This window comes from Danio aesculapii, chromosome 5, assembly GCF_903798145.1.
Source record: "Danio aesculapii chromosome 5, fDanAes4.1, whole genome shotgun sequence".
Lineage (NCBI taxonomy): Eukaryota > Metazoa > Chordata > Actinopteri > Cypriniformes > Danionidae > Danio > Danio aesculapii.
In genome coordinates, this window is record NC_079439.1 from 69226526 (window position 1) to 69246744 (window position 20219).

General features: G+C 36.7%; 1 protein-coding gene across 1 annotated transcript; it reads right to left on the minus strand.

The window, feature by feature from the left end:
• Positions 1-395: 395 nt before the first annotated feature.
• Positions 396-20009, minus strand: wasf3a (WASP family member 3a). Its single transcript, XM_056457112.1, has 8 exons — positions 19877-20009; positions 15937-16071; positions 12671-12824; positions 9929-10046; positions 7815-8017; positions 5560-5808; positions 3460-3758; positions 396-553 (listed from the first exon to the last, which is right to left on the minus strand). Exons 1-8 carry the CDS (start codon positions 20007-20009, stop codon positions 396-398), a joined length of 1449 nt encoding a protein of 482 aa, XP_056313087.1.
• Between the last annotated feature and the right edge of the window lie 210 nt (positions 20010-20219).

A 20219-nucleotide genomic window follows, 5' to 3' on the forward strand; every position in this document is an offset into this window, starting at 1 on the left:
ATACACTACGGCCAATTTAGCTTATTCAATTCATCTATGGTGCATGTGCTTGGACTGTGGGAGAAACCGGAGCACCTCCAGGAGAACATGGTAACTCCATACTGAAATGCTAACTGACCCAGCTAGGACTCGAACCAGCGACCTTCTTGCTGTGAAGCGATGATATAAAATTAAGTAATGAAATCTTATTGTGAAGTGTGACTGGTATTTTTACGTAAACACTTTAAATATGTCTTTCCTCACTTCTCCTCACACACATCAGTCTTAATCGACTATATGCACATTTCTGCAGGTTAAAGTAGTTGCATATTTATGAAAAAGGTCTCGAGCTACCATTGTGTGTGTGTGTGTGTGTGTGTGTGTGTGTGTGTGTAAGTGTGTGTGGCTGACAGTCTTCAGTCTGACCATTCGTTGTCATCCAGCTCTGAGTCGTCTTCTGAGTCGCTGTACTCGACGGCGATGCGGCGGGAGAGAATAGTGGCCACATCATTGCCCACCGGCTCTCTTTTAGCCTGCTGCTCTTGTTGCTCCTGTACTTTCTTTAGTTGAATGCCTGAACACACACAAACACACATAAGTACGATGTAAATTTTGTTGTTTTGAATGGCAGTTTGACAATCTTAAGGCTGATTTATACTTCTGCATCGAGCGCACGCGGATGGTCCGACACAGCCTTCCCGGGGGTTGCATACCCCTCGCTGTGGCTGATGCAGACGCTGACGTGCACCTCTCAAAAAATGTAACGATACGTCGCGACGATAGACACTTAGCTGATAATCAATAAAGCGTAATTGGCATGCTGTCCCTGGAGAGAGCTCTGAGCTTATAATATCCTCGAGCCCGTGGCTCCCTCCCGTTAGAAGGGCGAGACTGGAGTTCAAGCTGAGGTAGGTCTCGAGAACTCCCCTGCTGTCACCGTGAGAAGTGTAAACTAAGGTTGTCTTGGGTGATAATTTGGTTTAGTCGATTGGCTATGGTGTATGTTTTTGGACGGTGGGAGGAAACTGGAGAACCCGGGGGAAACCCAGGCGAACACAGGGAGAACATGGAAACTTTGCACAGAAATGCCAACTGGTCTGATAGAAGGTTGGACCAGCAGTGTTCTTGCTGTGAGGCAACAGTGCTAGCCACTGGGCCACCTTGTCGCCCTATCGAAAAAAAAGGGTGGGAAGTAGGGGTGGAAGGAGGGGGAAGCTTCAAGACGAAGATAACTGGAGTGACAAACTCTGGTTATTTATAATGCTTCAATAATCATCTAATAGGGCAGATTACGGAGCTAATGAGGTGCCAGCCGTGTTGATCATAAGCACATGATCCTCTCGAAATTAGTTTATAAATAAACCACATGTAGCTCAAGCTCTGTGATTGGTCGGCTTAGTAGCGCTGACTTGTGTGGGTGGGTCCGAGAGCCGCGAGCCCGTTGGAGCGAGTGTTTGCAATTGTCGAGTCCCGTGAAGGAGCTCCAGATGGAAACTTTTGTTTTGTGTTTACCTCATGATTAAATTGGTTAGAGCTTGAAACACTTGTACATTAAGCTAGCATTTAGAACAAAACCAAACCTCAGCAAAGAAACTCGACACAAGCTACGTTTCCATCCACTGAATATGTGCATAAAAAACAGATGATGGAAATGCCATAACGCACATAAGTTTTGAAAATGCGCATAAAAACGTGTAACTGAGTAGGATAAGCTTTTTATTCGATGAGAAAAGATGCGCAGAGACTACGATGAAACACTTTTACCGAACACATTCCAGCATGCACATTAAAAACAGTCATGTGATTTAGTTATAAGAGATCATGTGATGATAAAAATGTGTGTGAATGGATAAACCAGCAGGTTGAGCACACTGTAAAACATCTGAAATGGTGTTTTGGTCATTCTTAAATGCATTAACCATTTCAGTATTAGTGTTATTATATTATTATTGACCTCCAGAAGAGCATCTGTGCTCTGCGTCTCACGTTTTTAAAAACAACCACACGTTCTTTGCGTGTTGGCATTGTCTTCTGTGGTGCATGTAATTTATTAAATGTAATGTGTACTTGTATAGCGCATTTATCGTGTATGGCCATACACCCAAAGTGCTTCACAATCATGAGGGAGGGTCTTTCCACACCAACACCAGTGTGCAGCATCCTCTTGGATGATGCGACGGCAGCCACAGGACAACGGCATCAGTGCACTCACCACACACCAGATGGAGTGGAGAGACAGAGATAGAGCCAATTCGTTGGATGGGGATGATTGGGAGGCCATGATCGGTTAAAGGCCGATGGAGGGAATTTGGCACCGGGATTACACCCCTACTCTTCAAGAGAAGTGCCATGGGATTTTTTAATGACCAAAGAAAGCCAGGACCTAGGTTTAACGTCTCATCCAAAAGACGGCGCTCACTGACAGTATAGTGTCCTCTTCACTTTACTGGGGCATTAGGACTCACACAGACTGCAGGTTGAGCGCCCCTGCTGGCCTCACTAACATCACTTGCAACAGCAACCTGGTTTTCCCATGTGGTCCCATATTCAGGTAGTGACCAGGCTCAGCCCTGCTTAGCTTCAGTGAGTAATCAGTCTTGGGCTGCAGAATGATACACAAGGCATGCGCTGTGGGTCATGGCGATCACTCAAAGCAGAAGTATAAACCAGTCTTTAGGGTGCTTGTCGATCACCCCAAGAAAATATATAGTGGACACACACCCTTACAGTGTTTCGTTCACCAAAGATGAAAATGACAGATACAAGTCCTGCACAATGGCCAGAGAAATTTTGATCAATTCTTCTTGCAGAATAGTGGCCAGGTCAATACATGATGCTGGTGGAGGAAAACGTTTCCTGACTCGCTCCTCCAATATACACCAAAGTGACTCAATAATGTTTGCATCTGGTGACTGTGCAGGCCATGGAATATGTTCAACTTCACTTTCATGTTCATCAAACCACTCTGCACCAGTCTTGCTGTATGTATTAGTGTAGTGTTTCTCAACCACGTTGCATGGAGGACCACCAGCTCTGCACATTTTCCGGGTCTCCTTAACCAAACACACCTGATTCAGATCGTCATCTCATTAGCAGGGACTGAAAGACCTGTAATGGGTGTGACAGACAAAGTAGACATCCGAAACATGCAGTGTTGGTGGTCCTCCAGGAACGTGGTTGAGAAACACTTTATTAGTGCATTACCATCCTGATGATCAAGAGTAAAAATGAGAAAACTGGCCTCTTCCCACCAGGGAAAACCAGCAACAACCAAGAATGGATGATTATTTGGTGTCTTGGCTTTGCGATAAAAAAAAATAATTACACTGGAGGTCAATGGGGCAAAAACAGCCACTAACATAACGAAAGGGTAGGCAATTTGAACAACACACAAGGGTTAAAAACACTACAATAAAATTGAAGCATTTTCAAGGATTTCCAGCACCCGTATGAACCCCGTGTGCAGAATTGTACACTCACCCATGCGTATCGCTGACAGCAGGTCGCTGCGAGCGTCTGTGCCGGCCTGCAGATTCAGCCTCCGTCCCTCAGGATGAGGAGGAACAGGAGGAGCTGGAGGAGGAGCTGGACCTTCAGGAGGAGGTGATAAAGCAGGCGGGACAGGTGGAAGAGGATAGTGTAAAGCTGAAGAGACTGGTCCGGCATGAGGAGTAGCAGGAGGAGAAGCAAACGCTGTCTGTGCAGAGGGAATAAGAGGAGCCATCGGTGGAGGAGGTGGAGGAGGAGGAGGACCTGAACTGGCATAATACTCCATCATACTGTAAGAGAGAGAGAGGGAAATGTTCTCAAGCAGACTTTACATGCTCCAGCATACATAAGGGTTCCCACTCTTTCATGAACAGCAGATTTAAGGACTTTTTAAAGCACTATTTATTTTGAATCAAGCATCTTTATACTTATATTATATTTCTTATATTATACTTATATTATATTTCATATCTTATGAAAGTCCTTACTGTATCTTACATTCATTCATTCATTTTCTTTTCGGCTTAGTCCCTTTATTAATCTGGGGTCGCCACAGCGGAATGAACCGCCAACTTATCCAGCATTTGTTTTATGCAGTGGATGCCCATCCAGCTGCAACCCATCACTGGAAAACACCCATACACACTTATTCACACTACGGACAATTTAGCCTACCCAATTCACCTGTACAGCACGTCTTTGGACTGTGGGGGAAACCAGAGCACCTGGAGGAAACCCACGCGAACGCAGGGAGAACATGCAACTCCACACAGAAACGCCAGCTGACCCAGCCAAGGCTCGAACCAGCGACTTTCTTGCTGTGAGGCGACAGCACTACCTACTGCGCCACTGCGTTGCTCCTCATGGGAGTCATACACAGTATTAATTCTGTTTCCACTGCAGCATGACTTTATATTCTATACTGGACATTATTTATATTCAGTGACAAGACTTTTGTCTAAGCAAAGTCATACCTTACTGTCCTAATTAAATAATTAAAATCAAGGCATGATCATATTTTATTTAGGTAAAATAAGTGTAATCTAGAGGCCTTTGCCTTTCATATAAGCAACTTCTGATACTAAATGATCAACTAGAAGTCGAGTTATTATTTGTTGTTCCTAAAACTTAGAGAGGCGACAAGACTTTTGTCAGGTAGTGTAGTTGTTGTATTACCAAAGCAACTATAGAACAGCTCTAGCTCAACAGCTATAGCTCAACAGAGGCTGTACTTTCTTCGTCAGCTGAGGAAGTTTAACCTCCCAAAGGAGCTGCTGAAACAGTTCTACACCTCCATCATTGAATCAGTCATCTGCACATCAATAACTGTCTGGTTTAGCTCAGCTACTAAATACGACCTCCAAAGACTACGTCGAATAGTTCGGACTGCTGAGCGAATCACTGGTTCAACCCTTCCTACTCCCCAAGAACTGTACTTATCCAGAGCGAGCAGAAGGGCTGCCAAAATCACTCTGGACCCCTCACACCCAGCACACTGCCTCTTTGAACTTTTACCTTCTGGTCGACGCTACAGAGCACTGCGCACCAGAACAGCCCGACACAGAAACAGGTTCTTCCCTCAGGCAATCCATCTCATGAACACTTGATGATAATAGTTGCGAAACCAACATCACTACTTGCTATACACTTTTATACACATATACACTTATTTAACAACACACTTTACATGCCAATTTGCACAACTGCACATATAACGTTGTATATAGTAATAAACACATACATACACTTGTCAATCTGTATATTTGCACTCACTACTTACTTCTATTTTTTTAAATATATTTATTATCTGTTTTTCGTCCTGTCTCTGTAATGCTGTTGCACTGTAGAAGCTCTGTCACCAAAACAAATTCCTAGTATGTGTGAACATACCTGGCAATAAAGCTCTTTCTGATTCTGATTCTGACTTATTTTTCAAAAACACTATAGTATTTACTATAAATTACATGCATGTTGATTCTGAGAAGAGACCAGTAATAATTACCATGCAAATGCCAAGTTCTAGCATCTCTTCAGCAGGGAAAAGTCAAAGCATTCCGATCACATTTAGCATAGCAGAGTCATTGCTGTTACCCGTAGTCTGTTGGAGGAAGTGTGATGTTCCCGTTGACTCCATTCTCAGCATGCGTGTACTGTGGAGGGTTTGGATGCACTCGAGACAGTGAAGCCACTCTGAAAGCTCCATCCGCAGCTCCAGGACCACCAATACTGTGGTACTCGTGCTCCACCGCCCCATTAGCACCAGATGCTGCGGAGTCCACAGACATGAACACGCGCGGGTGTGTGTGCGCTCCAGCTTGAGGGTGCACTGGAAACTCTGAGCTGTTTGGATGCAGTGGGGTAAAATAACAAATTACAAATACTCAAATGACTTTAATTGAGTAGTTGGTCTCAGGAATTTTCAGAAATGTCTCCTTGAGTCCATTTTTTTGTGTTGTACCGGTACTTTTACTCCACTACTTTCCATCAACCTGCAGTCACTACTTTTTTATGTCTATGGGGATTGGCTGAGTAGAAAAATGAGTCCTGTGATCCAATCAAATCACACATAGAAAAATGAGTCCTGTGATCCAATCAAATCACACATAGAAAGTAAATCGCATCATACTGGAAACTCTGAGCTGTTTGGATGTGGTCTGTTGAAAAGGATTCATTGCATTAATTAATTTTGAAGATATTGGAGTTTTAGAAGGATTAAGCACTTCTAAATGTACCGCAAAGACTCTTTAAGTTTTCAGTAGATACATCTGAAGTCAAAATACTGAGAAATTTTAATTATTGTTGTTTCAATTATTGTTTAATTAAGTGTTGTTTAATGAAGAGACTTTTTTGTTCAACATAATTGTTCTAATACTTCATTTCTTTTAGCTGTGGTGACAGAACATAATATTAACTAGTTATTTTTTTTGCAAGATACTAGTATTGGGTTTAAAGTGCAATTTAAAGGGTTAACTAGGTTAACATGCACTGTAAATAATGTAAAAGTTTAGTTAACTTAAAAATTTAAAGCAACCGGCTGCAAAGAAATTGAGTTTATTAAGTTTCAGTGGTTGAAGTTGGGCCAAATAATTTTTTTAATTTGACTGAAGTGAAGTTTTATAAACCAATTTCGAGAGGAGCACGTGATATGATTGAGCACGTCTGGCCACTCATCTGTAATCAGTAATAATCCAATCAGAGTGATCCTAGTTTACTATAAATGGATCATTTTCTCCCTAATGTTTTATCTTCGTTTGGAAGAATCCCCCCTTCCACCCCATCTTCTCCTTTTCCTCCCTTTTCTAAAAGGGGGAGCTCTCGAGACCTACCTGATCTCGGATCTCTTGATATGCTTATCGACCGGGCGGGAGCCCTGGGCTCAAATATCTCCGAGCTCAGGGTTCTCTCCCGGGACAGCATGCCAAATCTGCTTTATACGCCAAGCATATCTAAGTGGGAACTCTTGAAAAGGCTGTTTTAAGTCAGGTATACTTTATGGAGTAATTTGGCACAACTTCAACCACTGAATGCTCAAATGAAGAAATCAAAATTCAAAGTCTCCTCAGCTGATCTATTTACTTCCATTAAACAAACAGTTCCAAACATGCAGTTCAATCGTTTTTATGAGTAAATTCAACTCTGAGCTCAAAAATATGTAAACAATTAACTTATACGAGTTAACAATTTGTAACTTAGATTTATTATTGTGCTAAATTAGCTTAACTAGGCAAGTCATCCGCTTTATAAGTCGTGACACTTGGAATTCTGTTTCTGGTGTCTTGATATTTTATCCTACCAATCAGATTATGCTAGCAACACTGTATTTGAATGGTTCTGAGGTTGGAGTTAGAGATTAGGTAGGTTAGGGCGATATTACAGCTTCATATCACACTACTCCACATTAAAATTACACTGGTAGCAAAATCTGATGGGTAGCATATTGCGTCATCAAAATGTGCTACCTACTTTTTGAATGGGAGGAAAACCTCAGGTAAACCTCATTCCTTTGATCTCAAAAAAGGTTAGGCAAAAGACGCTAGAGGCCATGGTCTTTAGCCTCCATGTTAAAGCAACTGACTCCCATACAAAGAATTGCCTATTCGATCCCAGCTCAGACTGGGTTTGGTTGAGTAGGATCGGTGGGTTACATTATTTATTATTTTAATTGACTTATTATTGTATGTTATTATTATTATTATTATTATTATTATTATTATTATTTTAAAAACATGAGTAATCCATTGAAATATTATTTTCTGGCAATCTGACCACAGCATAAACGTTGTTATAAACAAAAGCAGGTATTTGATGTAGTGAAGTCTGGATCTGTAGACAGTGAGATGACGAACCTTCCCTCTGGAGACAGCGAGCCCTCAGATGATGCTCCTCTGTGAAGTGGATGATGAGGATGATGATGATGATGAAGATGACGATGCTCAGGCCGCAGCTCCTTATCAAAAGCCATCATGTTCCATTCCTGTCTGCGGTTATGAGCCTTACGAACCTTCTTCACCTCACGAGGCAGCGTACCGTCAACACAGCGTTTCTGCTCCTGTATGAGGAGAGAGAAAAGAGGACGATAAACATCTGAATCTCAGCTTCAGCAAAAATGTTTCACGTCTCACTGACATCTGAGCCAATTATGAGATAGAAACAAGTGGCTCCAGCTCACGATCAGTACTGTAAAGACTTTTAGTAGTTTGAGTTGAAAATACAATTATTATAAATGTTTTATTCATTCATTCACTTTTCCAGCATATGTTTTACACAGCGGATGTGATTGTGCTACCCATAAATCTTTTATTCCTTTTCAAATATTTGCCAAGTTCAGTTTAACAGAGAGATTTTTTAACACACTGCAAATTTTATCATGATTCAATATAATATCCCATATTGGCCCAGCCCTAGTGTAGAAGCAAAGTTTAGTGATCTAAGGAAAATATTTGATGAAATGTTTGCCCCAAGCCCAAAACTGAAAAACTGTATTAATTTGAACTGTAATTACTGTGTTATCGTTTACTCTCTTAAATGTGATTTACTTTTATCTTAAATGTATCTTTTAAATATTTGCATTTCAAAGGGAGCAGATAAAAAAAAATCAGGCTTACCATGCTATAGGCACGTGTGCAGACTCCAGAGTTTTATGTAATTTCAAGAGTTCACACTTAACTGATGATTGATAATAAAGCTTGTTTGGCGTGCTGTCCCGGGAGAGAGCCCTGAGCTTATAAGATCCCCGAGCCCTGGGCTCCCTCCCGTTGCAGGGTGAGAGGGGAGTTTGAGCTCAGGTAGATCTCGATGACTCCCCCTTGCTTATTGTAGCTAAGTGTCAGATATGGATGTTGAGAAGGTGTACTCGGAGCTTGGCTAAAATAATTTGGATTAATTGTTTAGGGTGCTTGTTTTTGAACTGTGGGAGGAAACCAGAGGACCCGGGGAAAACCCACGCGAGCACGGGGAGAACGAGCAAAACTCCGCACAGAAATGTCGCCTGGTTTGGAAGGGAATTAAACCAGGGGCATTCTTGCTGTGAGGCAACAGTGCTAATCACTGGCCACCATGTCGCCCGTTTGAAAGAAAGTAAAGTAGGGTTGGGTGGTGGGTTTCTTCGAGACGAAGATATTTTTGATGAGAAAAGTCTGGTTATTTATAGTTAGTTAGGAATCGTCTGATAGGATAATTGGTCATAAGCCAATGCTGGAACAGCTGTGAACAATCATAAGCACGTGATCCTCTCGAAATTTGTTTATGAATAAACTTCACTTCATTAATTCATTAATTTTCCTTCGGCTTAGACCCTTATTTGTCAGGGGTTGCCACAGCGGAATGAACCGCCAACTATTCCAGCATATGTTTTACGCAGCGGAGGGCCTTCCAGCCGCAACCCAGTACTGGGAAACACCCATACACTCTCACATTCATACACACACATACAATACTGCCAATTTAGTTTATCCAATTCACTTATATGGCATATCTTTGGACTGCGGGGGAAACTGGAGCACCCGGAGGAAACCCACACCAACACTGGGAAAACATGCAAACTCCACACAGAAATGCCAAGTGACCCATCCGGGACTCGAACCAGCTGCCTTCTTGCTATGAGGCGACAGTACTAACCACTGAGCCACCATGCCGCCCTTTATTTAATTAATTTTTTTTCCAATTTAGTTAAATATTCGATATTTAATCAAATAACTTATCATGAAAGCAACTAATTACATTGTCCATCAGTTTTCAAGCACTTTACCTAAGCACTTTTCAGAGCTTGAAAACACTACATTATAATTCAAGCATTTTCAAGAATTTCCAGCAACTGTAAATACCCTGAGTAGTGCAATTTAAAGTCTTAACTAGGTTAATTAGGCATGGACAACTGGGGTTTTGCTTTGCAGCCAAACGAGAATAAAAAGCATTTCTTCATTTCATAGTCTGCCAATCTTCAAAAGCAAGATTATTTTACCCTATGCTTCCTCTTCTCTTTTCTCTTGTCTTCAGTGTCTTGAAGCATTTTCTCCTTCCACAAGTCAAAGAAATAGGAGGGGTCAGTGTAGAACTTAATTCCGTCAATGTGATCATCCCTACGTAAAAGAAACAAAACACATATAAACATCTTAAAGTCAAAGTAAACTGAAAGTTTCTGCAGACCTTCATTTCAGTATGATGATGCATTTCCTATGTTTTTTTTCCCCGATGCATTTTCCTGTGGAACTTTATTTTTTCCAACATTTCCAATATTGAGTAGGATGTGGGTAAACTAATGGTTGTTGCTAGAAGGGAAATGCACGTCATGATTTTACCAAGTACGATGCAATCCTGAATTAACATCTTCACTGATCCTGGAACATCATTTTTGTTTGAAAATGTAAATCCATACCTAATCACTACCCCTAAACCCAACCATAGCTGTAAAATTATTCCCAAAACCAGAGAGGAATAATAGTTGGATAACAATCATGTATAAGTGTATAAACCCAACTGTAAGCCTAAACTTAGCATAAACGGTAAATATATTCCTCAATTCTGGCTGATTGGAATATTGTTCCAGGATCAACATAGATGTAAATCCAGAAACATCTCCTACTTGGAGAAATCAGGTTGGCGAAGGGATACAGAGTAAACTAGAATTATTTATATTATTTATTGCATCTTATTAAAGCCTATCCCTACCCTAAACCTCACAGTAATGTAAGAACAGTAATTATACAGGGTATTATTCATATTATTTATTAAATTACCCATTAAATTGTATTTTATTAACGTCTACACCTTCCCCAAACCTCACAGTAATGTAAGAACAGTAATTATACAGGGTATTATTCATATTATTTATTAAATTACCCATTAAATTGTGTTTTATTAACGTCTACACCTACCCTAAACCTCACAGTAATGTAAGAACAGTAATTACACAGAGTATTATTCATATTATTTATTAAATTACCCATTAAATTGTATTTTATTAACGTCTACACCTACCCTAAACCTCACAGTAATGTAAGAACAATAATTATACAGGGTATTATTCATATTATTTATAAAATTACCCATTAAATTGTATTTTATTAAAGCCTACCCGAACCCTAAACCTCACAGTAATGTAAAAACAGTAATTATACAGAGTATTGTTCATATTATTTATTAAATTACTCATTCATTTGTATTTTATTAACGTCTACCCCAACCCTAAACCTCACAGTAATGTAAGAACAGTAATTATACAGAGTATTGTTCATATTATTTATAAAATTACTCATTCATTTGTATTTTATTAACGTCTACCCCAACCCTAAACCTCACAGTAATGTAAGAACAGTAATTATACAGAGTATTATTCATATTATTTATAAAATTACCCATTAAAATGTATTTTATTAATGTCTACCCCTACCCTAAACCTCACAGTAATGTAAGAACAGTAATTATACAGGGTATTATTCATATTATTTATTAAATTACCCATTAAATTGTATTTTATTAATGTCTACCCCTACCCCAAACCTCACAGTAATGTCAGAACAGTAATTACACGGAGTATTATTCATATTATTTATTAAATTACCCATTAAACTGTATTTTAATAACATCTACCCCTACCCTAAACCTCACAGTAATGTAAGAACAGTAATTACACAGACTATTATTCATATTATTTATTAAATTACCCATTAAACTGTATTTTAATAAAGTCTACCCCTATCACAACCCTCACATTAATGTAAGGACAGGAATTATACAGAGTATTGTTCATATTATTTATTAAATTACTCATTCATTTGTATTTTATTAAGGCCTACCCCTACCCAACCCTCAAGGTAATGTAAAAACAGTAATTATTATGTACAGTAATTGAATTTTGTATAAATAATTTTCATTAACTTCTCTCTTCATATCTTGCCCAATCTGTCAAACTGATGTCATCAGAGAAGGCCTGCGGTTCCAGAGCAGAAGCGAATGGTCAATTTTGATTAAAGATTACCAAAACAAACCATTTTTCCTAAAACAGTCACGGAAAAGAGCTAACTTCCGCAATGCAGAATAACTGGTGAACTGGGTAAACTGGAAGTTGGCGGATCACACAGAACAAAGCAAAATCTGACACAAATTCTTTCACTTTGTCACTTCGTAAATGATCATTTAAAAGACTTTAGCAAGTAGTAATTTTGTCACTTTGTAGTGATTCTTTGTAGTAAAGAAGAGCTAGATCTCATGGGAGCTACGACTAGGATCAAACCAAAACGTGAAAGGATTGCTATTTCTGAATGGCAACCTGCATTAAATGTGTCTTAATATTAAGTCCTTTGCCTCTATTTATTTAATTTGTTTGCTGTGGTTTTGTTTTGTTCAATTCTTCAATTTAAATAGTTTTAAAATGTTAAATAATAGTATTATAATAATGTGTATTTTTGATTATAGGCTATATTTTGTAATGCAAATAAGGCTTTTATGAATGAAAAATTCCTTACCAACACACAAATCATTCACAATTGATAACCTGGGCTAAAATAGAAGTCAGATAGTGATACGAAATGCTTGAAAAGAGCCAAACCTCCCATCACTATTAACAAGTATGTAACTTAGCATGTTTTATTAATGCCTGCTTACTCGTTATATTATTTTTAAATGGTTTTAAAAGAGTCAAAAATGTCACGGCCCCTTTAATATTGAGAAAGAATCAGAAAGCAAGGCACACACGCACACACACCTGTAGGCAGACAGTATGTTGAGCGGCGGTGGTTTGTCGCTGGTGTTGTACATCTCCGTGATGGGGTTTGGAACGCTGCTCTTTGTCACCACCTGCTGGTCTTGAACAGTAGAGCTCTTAAACGCTTTACGCATATTAATATCCTGCAGTGAAACTGTGGCAAAGAAGAAACAGAGAGATTATTATACTGAAAAGCACATAAATTTAACACTTACACACACAAAATAGGTTTTCACACTTTTTTCCTGACATGATGAAAAGTGCTTTATGGCAACACACAGTAAATGTGCTATATACATGCACATTACATAGACCATTTCAGTGTGATGTCATTGGCCCATGAACACTTCCTGCCTGTTATCAAACTATAACAAGAGGAAATTCAATCATAAAATCATGTTAAAACAGCTATCATAACATTATTTATCAATATGTGGCTCTTTTTGGATTCTCAGAAGCTATAGAAATTAATAATGTAAAACAGGAAATACCCTGGGACCATTGCTTTTGTTCACATCCCTCAAAATGGTTTATACAAAGTAAAAAATGTATATATATATATATATATATATATATATATATATATATATATATATATATATATATATATATATATATATATATATATATATAGCCATGTGAAAAAATGTATGTATATATATATATATATATATATATATATAGCCATGTGAAAAAATGTATGTATATATATATATAGCCATGTGAAAAAATGTATGTATATATATATATATATATATATATATATATATATAGCCATGTGAAAAAATGTATGTATATATATATATATAGCCATGTGAAAAAATGTATGTATATATATATAGCCATGTGAAAAAATGTATGTATATATATATATATATATATATAGCCATGTGAAAAAATGTATGTATATATATATATATATAGCCATGTGAAAAAATGTATGTATATATATATATAGCCATGTGAAAAAATGTATGTATATATATATATATATATATATAGCCATGTGAAAAAAATTTATGTATATATATATATATATAGCCATGTGAAAAAATGTATGTATATATATATATAGCCATGTGAAAAAATGTATGTATATATATATATATATATATATAGCCATGTGAAAAAATGTATGTATATATATATATATATATATATAGCCATGTGAAAAAATGTATGTATATATATATATATATATAGCCATGTGAAAAAAATGTATGTATATATATATATATAGCCATGTGAAAAAATGTATGTATATATATATATATATATATATATAGCCATGTGAAAAAATGTATGTATATATATATATATATATATATATATATATAGCCATGTGAAAAAATGTATGTATATATATATATATATATATATATATATATATATATATAGCCATGTGAAAAAATGTATGTATATTTATATATATATATAGCCATGTGAAAAAATGTATGTATATATATATATAGCCATGTGAAAAAATGTATGTATATATATATATATATATATATATATATATATATATATATATATATATATATATATATATATACACATTTTTTACTTTGTATAAACCATGTTGAGGCATGTATATATGTATACACCCTAATGAAATTCACGGTTTTCCATATAAACCCTTGTGTGCTGTTGGGGATGTTTTCAACCACTCCGGGGTGATTTTGAGTCTTAATTTGGCCACAACCTTCTCTGTGTTTCTTATCTTATTTTGACACATCTTATTTTGACACATATTTTAAGAAAATGCTTTAAAAAGTTTTCAAAAACTCAACAATACACTCTGGACAAATTGACTACTCTTTCGTTATGTTGGCTGTTTTGCACTATTGACATTTTTTGATTGTCAAGCCATGACACCATATAATCACGCATTCTTGAGTACTGGTGTTTTTTCCTGTTGGGAAGAGGTACAATTATAATCAGTGGAAATAAAACACTCAATTTTGAGTCTGATGGCAAAGGCTGTGACTATTTATGTGCATGTAATTATTATTTTTTTAATAAAAATATAAATATTTCAAACAAACTTTTTTGGCGTCGTCGTGATGGGGTATTATTTGTTGAATTTTGATAGACTGTAACATGACAAATTTAAAGGCTGTAACTAGGCCTGTCATGATATGTATTTTTTTTGTTGTAGGATATATTGCACCAAAATATATTGCAATAAACAATACGATTGTCCTTTTAAGACCATTTTATGCCCCCCATAATGCCAGAATGACAATATAATATCATCACAATGCAAGTACACTCTTCCAAAGAACACATCATATTTTATTCTTAAGCATATTTCATTTAATTACAGTCATTTTACCAATTTAATAATCAGGCATTGGTATCAGAATGTGAAAACGCATATCCTAAATCAATAATAATAAATGTTTACTAAAAAGTTTAAGATAAAAATTAACCGAGGCTGGGATATCTGCTAGCAAATATATTTTAAGTCATCAAATACCCACATGAAAATATACTATAGTAGTTTATAGTGAATACTAAAGTATTTTTAACCATACTGGCACTGACACCTCCAATAGAGATAGAGATGTTGCAGAGTCAGCTAGTGTTGCTAGAATTGGTCTATAGGCGATAAATATTGCATCACCAAAAATGATTAAGGTCATGTTCATGTGTTGTGCGATAAGTCCATATATTGATTATTGTGACAGGCATAGTCAAAAAAAAAAAAAAAGTAAATGCTTTATACAGTTGAAGTCAGAATTATTAGCCCCCTTTGAATTTTTTTTTTCTTTTTTAAATATTTCCCAAATGATGTTTAACAGAGCAAGGAAATTTTTACAGTATGTCTGGTAATATTTTTTCTTCTGGAGAAAGTCTTATTTGTTTTACTTCAGCTAGAATAAAAGCAGTTTTTAATATTTTAAAAGTCAATTTAAGGTCAAAATTATTAGCCCCTAATTTTTTTTTCCGATTGTCTACAGAACAAACCATCGTTATACATGCCTAGTTAACCCTAATAACCTAGTTAAGCCTTTAAATATCACTTTAAGCTGTATAGAAGTGTCTTGAAAAATATCTAGTCAAATATTATTTACTGTCATCATAGCAAAGATAAAATAAATCAGTTATTAGAAATGAGTTATTAAAACTATTATGTTTAGAAATGTGCTGAAAAAAAATCTTCTCTCTGCTAAACAAAAATTGGGGGAAAAAATAAACAGGGGAGCTAATAATTTTGACTTCAATTGTATGTGGTCCTTGTGTTTTGATTTTTGACTCACCTTCTTCCACACTAGAGTCCAGCTGAGTGACCTTGACTGCGAGACGGTCAATACGGTCCTGCAGAGAGTTTGCACGCAGGTAGAATGTGTTGGCTTCATTAAAGAGCTCACCAAACACGTCTTCTGCATGTTTACCTTTTAAAGATGAATAGCAAAGAGACCTAAGATCAGAGATGAACTTTGAAACTAGGGCTATGCATTGTGTGCAATATGACAAGATATATATATATATATATATATATATATATATATATATATATATATATATATATATATATATATATATATATATATATATATAGTATTGACAAAATAAAAAGTCTATAGTCTTATATTATGCTCTATTATTTATGTCGGGGTGTCTCAAGATACATTGTTTACAGTAATACCTTTTCATCATTTATATGAGCGCAATATTACATGCCATTAAGGGGATGTAGACAGAAAAGGTGATAAATTTGCATTGTTAAAAGTACAATGTTTACATTTTGCATTTTATTTAGCAATATTTTATGCTGAACCTGTAATGTACAATGTTTTTTTTTTGTAAAAAAAAATTATATTTCACTAATATTAATTAATCATTTATCAAACATTTGTCTGAAGTTCTAAATAAAGTGAAAAATATAATAAAAAATAACAAAAAAAAAATCTAATAATAAAAAAAAAAATCATTTTCATTATAAAAAAATGTAAAAATAGTTATTTACACGTGCTTAATAAATGTTTATTTATTGATTTAATTTACAGAAATTGTACTATACTGTGATATATTTTGTTAACAGCATATAAGATGCCTTATATTGTGATGAGACTTTTTCAAAACGCCCAGCTCTATATTTGAAACAAATAATTTTTGTGCACATAATTTTGTGCAACCTGTTAAGGTTAGTTCAACCAACAATGACAATTCTGCTATTAACTCCTGCTCACAAACATTCCCTGCAAATAAACCGATGCAAGTTTCATTCAGCCACATAAAGATGCACACACACAGCAGCTTGCAGACGACATGAGTTCAGCGATTGACAATCTTTGATCCGTCTGAACACGCATAAACGCAGGTCCACATCTGTCGATTGCTCTGTGTGGTTCATGGGATTAAGGTTTAGCTGGAGAGCCAATGAACAAAAAAAAAGCATTGTTATCTCATTTCATCTAATGTGATGGATTTTATACAGCGGGGAAAATAAGCATTGAACACGTCACCATTTTTCTCAGAAAACATATTTCTGAAGGTTGCTGTTGACTTGAAATTTTCCCCGGACGTTGATAGCAACAAAAGAAATCCATATATGCAAGGAAAGCAATATTAATTAGTTTACAAATGAAGATAAGTGTAATTAAATGAAATGACGCAAGGAAAAACGTATTGAACACATGAAGAATGGGAGGTGTAGAACGGCATGGAAAGCCCAGACAGCAGATGAAATCTCTCAGTAGTTCTTCAGCACCCCCCTGCCCTTCCTCAGTGTAAATGAATATTAGCTGCTTCAGTCCAACGTCTACATTAGCAGGAGGATGAAGATGAAACCAGGGCGGACATTTCAGCTCGACAGCAATCCAAAACAAATGTTTTATTTTTATGTTTGTACTGTTTGGGTTTTTGCCCAAATCTGGTTCAATTCCATGTTAACAGCTCCTTTAGAAATATTATTCCCAGGAAAAAAACAGGATGTGTTTAATACTTATTTTCCCTGCTGTATATCGTCATTTTTACCAAAACATAGTCCACCATTGTTCCCAAAACACAGAACAAATTTTTTTTTGCATAACTGTAAATACCAGGTTACATTTGCTTTTTAAACTGATGTAAATGTGTAGAGTGTTTACTGTTTTTGTAAGCTGAAACACTGGGTTTATATGCTTATGTTCATTTTTTACTGTTTATTTTGCTTTATAAAACATATTGTTACATATTTGTGTTATTTGTGCTCTGTTTGCGTTTTCTCTCTCTCGCTCTGCTCTCCCATATCTGCTTTCATTATTCACAGGTTGTGTTCATTGGTCTATTCAGCTGTCAGTCATTTCTCCCCCGGTTACATCATTCTTACGTTACATCCAATAAGCAAAGTCCACCCATCATAAAAGCGCACGCCAGACCACTCACCAGCCCCTCTCTTTTCCCTTTCTTATCTTGTTTTCTTGTTGCGTTACGAAAGAACTCGTCTAACTGTGTATTTTGTTGTTGCCCGTTTCCGCGTGCACGTTATCCGTCCGTTATTCGTATATCACTCCATTTCTCAGTTTAACGTTGTTTACGAGGCTTAGACGAAGCGGACAGGTAAAAAGGTCACGTGACATACATTTTGCACTTAGGACAGATAGATAGATAGAGTGGACAGTCAGGACTCGGAAGACTCTTCGCGTGTTAATTATTTTGTTTTCACAGTGTTAGACTGCTAGATGCTTCTGGGAAGTTAGATTTAGTTTGGGTTTTGTTCTTTTTCGTTTCTTTAGCGCCCCCCACGTCTCTTCTGCCAGCTCTCCTGTTTTTCCCCATCTTTGTATTTGTCTCAGTCATGAAAATATTGTAAATCAGGGGTCACCAAAGTTGTTCCTGGAGGGCCGATGTCCTGCAGATTTTAGCTCCAACCCTAATCAAACACACCTGATCAAGCTAATCAAGGTCTTACTAGGTATACTTGAAACACCCAGGCAGGTGTTTTGAGGCAAGGTGGAGCTAAACCCTGGAGGGACACCGGCCCTGCAGGACCGAGATTGGTGACCCCTGTTGTAAATAGTATATTTTGCCTTACTTTATTTTGGATTTATTCGTTGTTTTTGTTCACTTTTGGGAAATATAAATAAAATCACAATTTTGGTATTATTTTGGTTGTCTTTTGCACTTATTCACTGTTTGTATAAATATATTTTAATTACACCTGAATGTCAAACCCCACCGTCCCCTAGACCAGGGGTAATCAACTATATTTGTCAGAGGGCCAGGGTATTACCAGACAGTCTCCTTGGGGGCCGGACCCCCAAAAAGAAAATCAAATAAAAATCTAATTTTGGCTTAACATTTTGTTAAGTTTCAAACTAGTATCAAGCATGTTGTTGAGACTTAGAAATAAAAAACAAATGTTAAGTAAGGGCATGAGGAAAAGTTATGCATTCGTTCGTGTTTTTTTTTTAAGCCTGTTTGAAACAAATGCTTAACACCGCATAGTCTGTCTGAGTCTGTCCTCATTTCGGAGTGTAGCCTAAATATAGTCATAAATGCTGTTTATTCTGACAAGAGACTCAGTTGTTGTTATTTTTAGTTGCTTTAATAGTGTGGACCACTATTTTCTTTTTGATTCTCACAATTTTGGAATCCAGTCGCGGGCCGGATTGAACGGCTCTGTGGGCCGCCAGTTGATGATCAGTGCCCTAGACTAACATCAGGGGTTTGTAACATATGTGCGTTAAGCAGCAGAAAAAAAAGAGAGAATAAACCAATCATTTCCAGATCATTGTAAAATACAGCAAATTCCCAGTTTGAATGCATTCATTCATTCATTATTTAATTAATTAATTAATTTATTTATTTATTAATTCATTCTCTTTTCGGCTTAGTCCCTTTATTAATCTAGGGTCGCCACAGCAGAATGAACCGCCAACTTAACCAGCATATGTTATATGCAGCGGATGCCCTTCCAGCTGCAACCCATCACTGGGAAAGTTTGACTACATTAACCCATGAGTTCTAAATTTGAATATAATATGAAATACTGTGAGAAATGCCCTTCCTCTGTTAAACATTTTTTGAAAAAGACTTGCAACATCATAGGACGGCTAATATTTTTTAACTATATACAGTCACACTCTGTATTAAAGCAATCATTATAAGTGTTTTCTACGAGCGAATTCATCACATCACTTCAATCGCCAGTATTTATTGTTGGTTTAAACGTATACACAGTTATTTCTGCCAGACGAATGTAAGATGTCTTACTAAGGCTGCTGAGCTGGCGTATGATGGCCGAGAGGGTGTTGTTGGTCACACACTCCAGCTCATTGCTGATGCTCTCAGGTAAAGCTCCTCTGCTCAGGTGTTTGGGCTCGATGCTCCTCTTCACCAGTGGCATGACTTTATCCACAGACACGACCTTCAGCTCCTGCTAATGCAGAGAAACAGTCACAGCAAACACCATCCATCACATACCAGAGACATCACAGGTCCATGTGAATAAATTATGAATATGACAGAGTTGATTAATTATGCATTTTAGTACAGGTTAATAACTTAAGTCTTTAAGGTCCGCGTGAACTGGATATTGATGAACTTCCAGCTAAAC

What these genes read in the sequence shown, in the direction of transcription:
- wasf3a (XM_056457112.1), bottom strand. Translation starts at nt 20,009, where the DNA reads ATGCCACTGGTGAAGAGGAGCATCGAGCCCAAACACCTGAGCAGAGGA. An exon ending in ACGCCAGCTCAGCAGCCTTA is followed by an intron (nt 16,072 to 19,876) that starts GTAAGACATCTT and finishes CATCTTTAAAAG; the next exon opens with GTAAACATGCAGAAGACGTG. An exon ending in CTTCCTCCAACAGACTACGG is followed by an intron (nt 3,759 to 5,559) that starts GTAACAGCAATG and finishes TCTCTCTTACAG; the next exon opens with TATGATGGAGTATTATGCCA.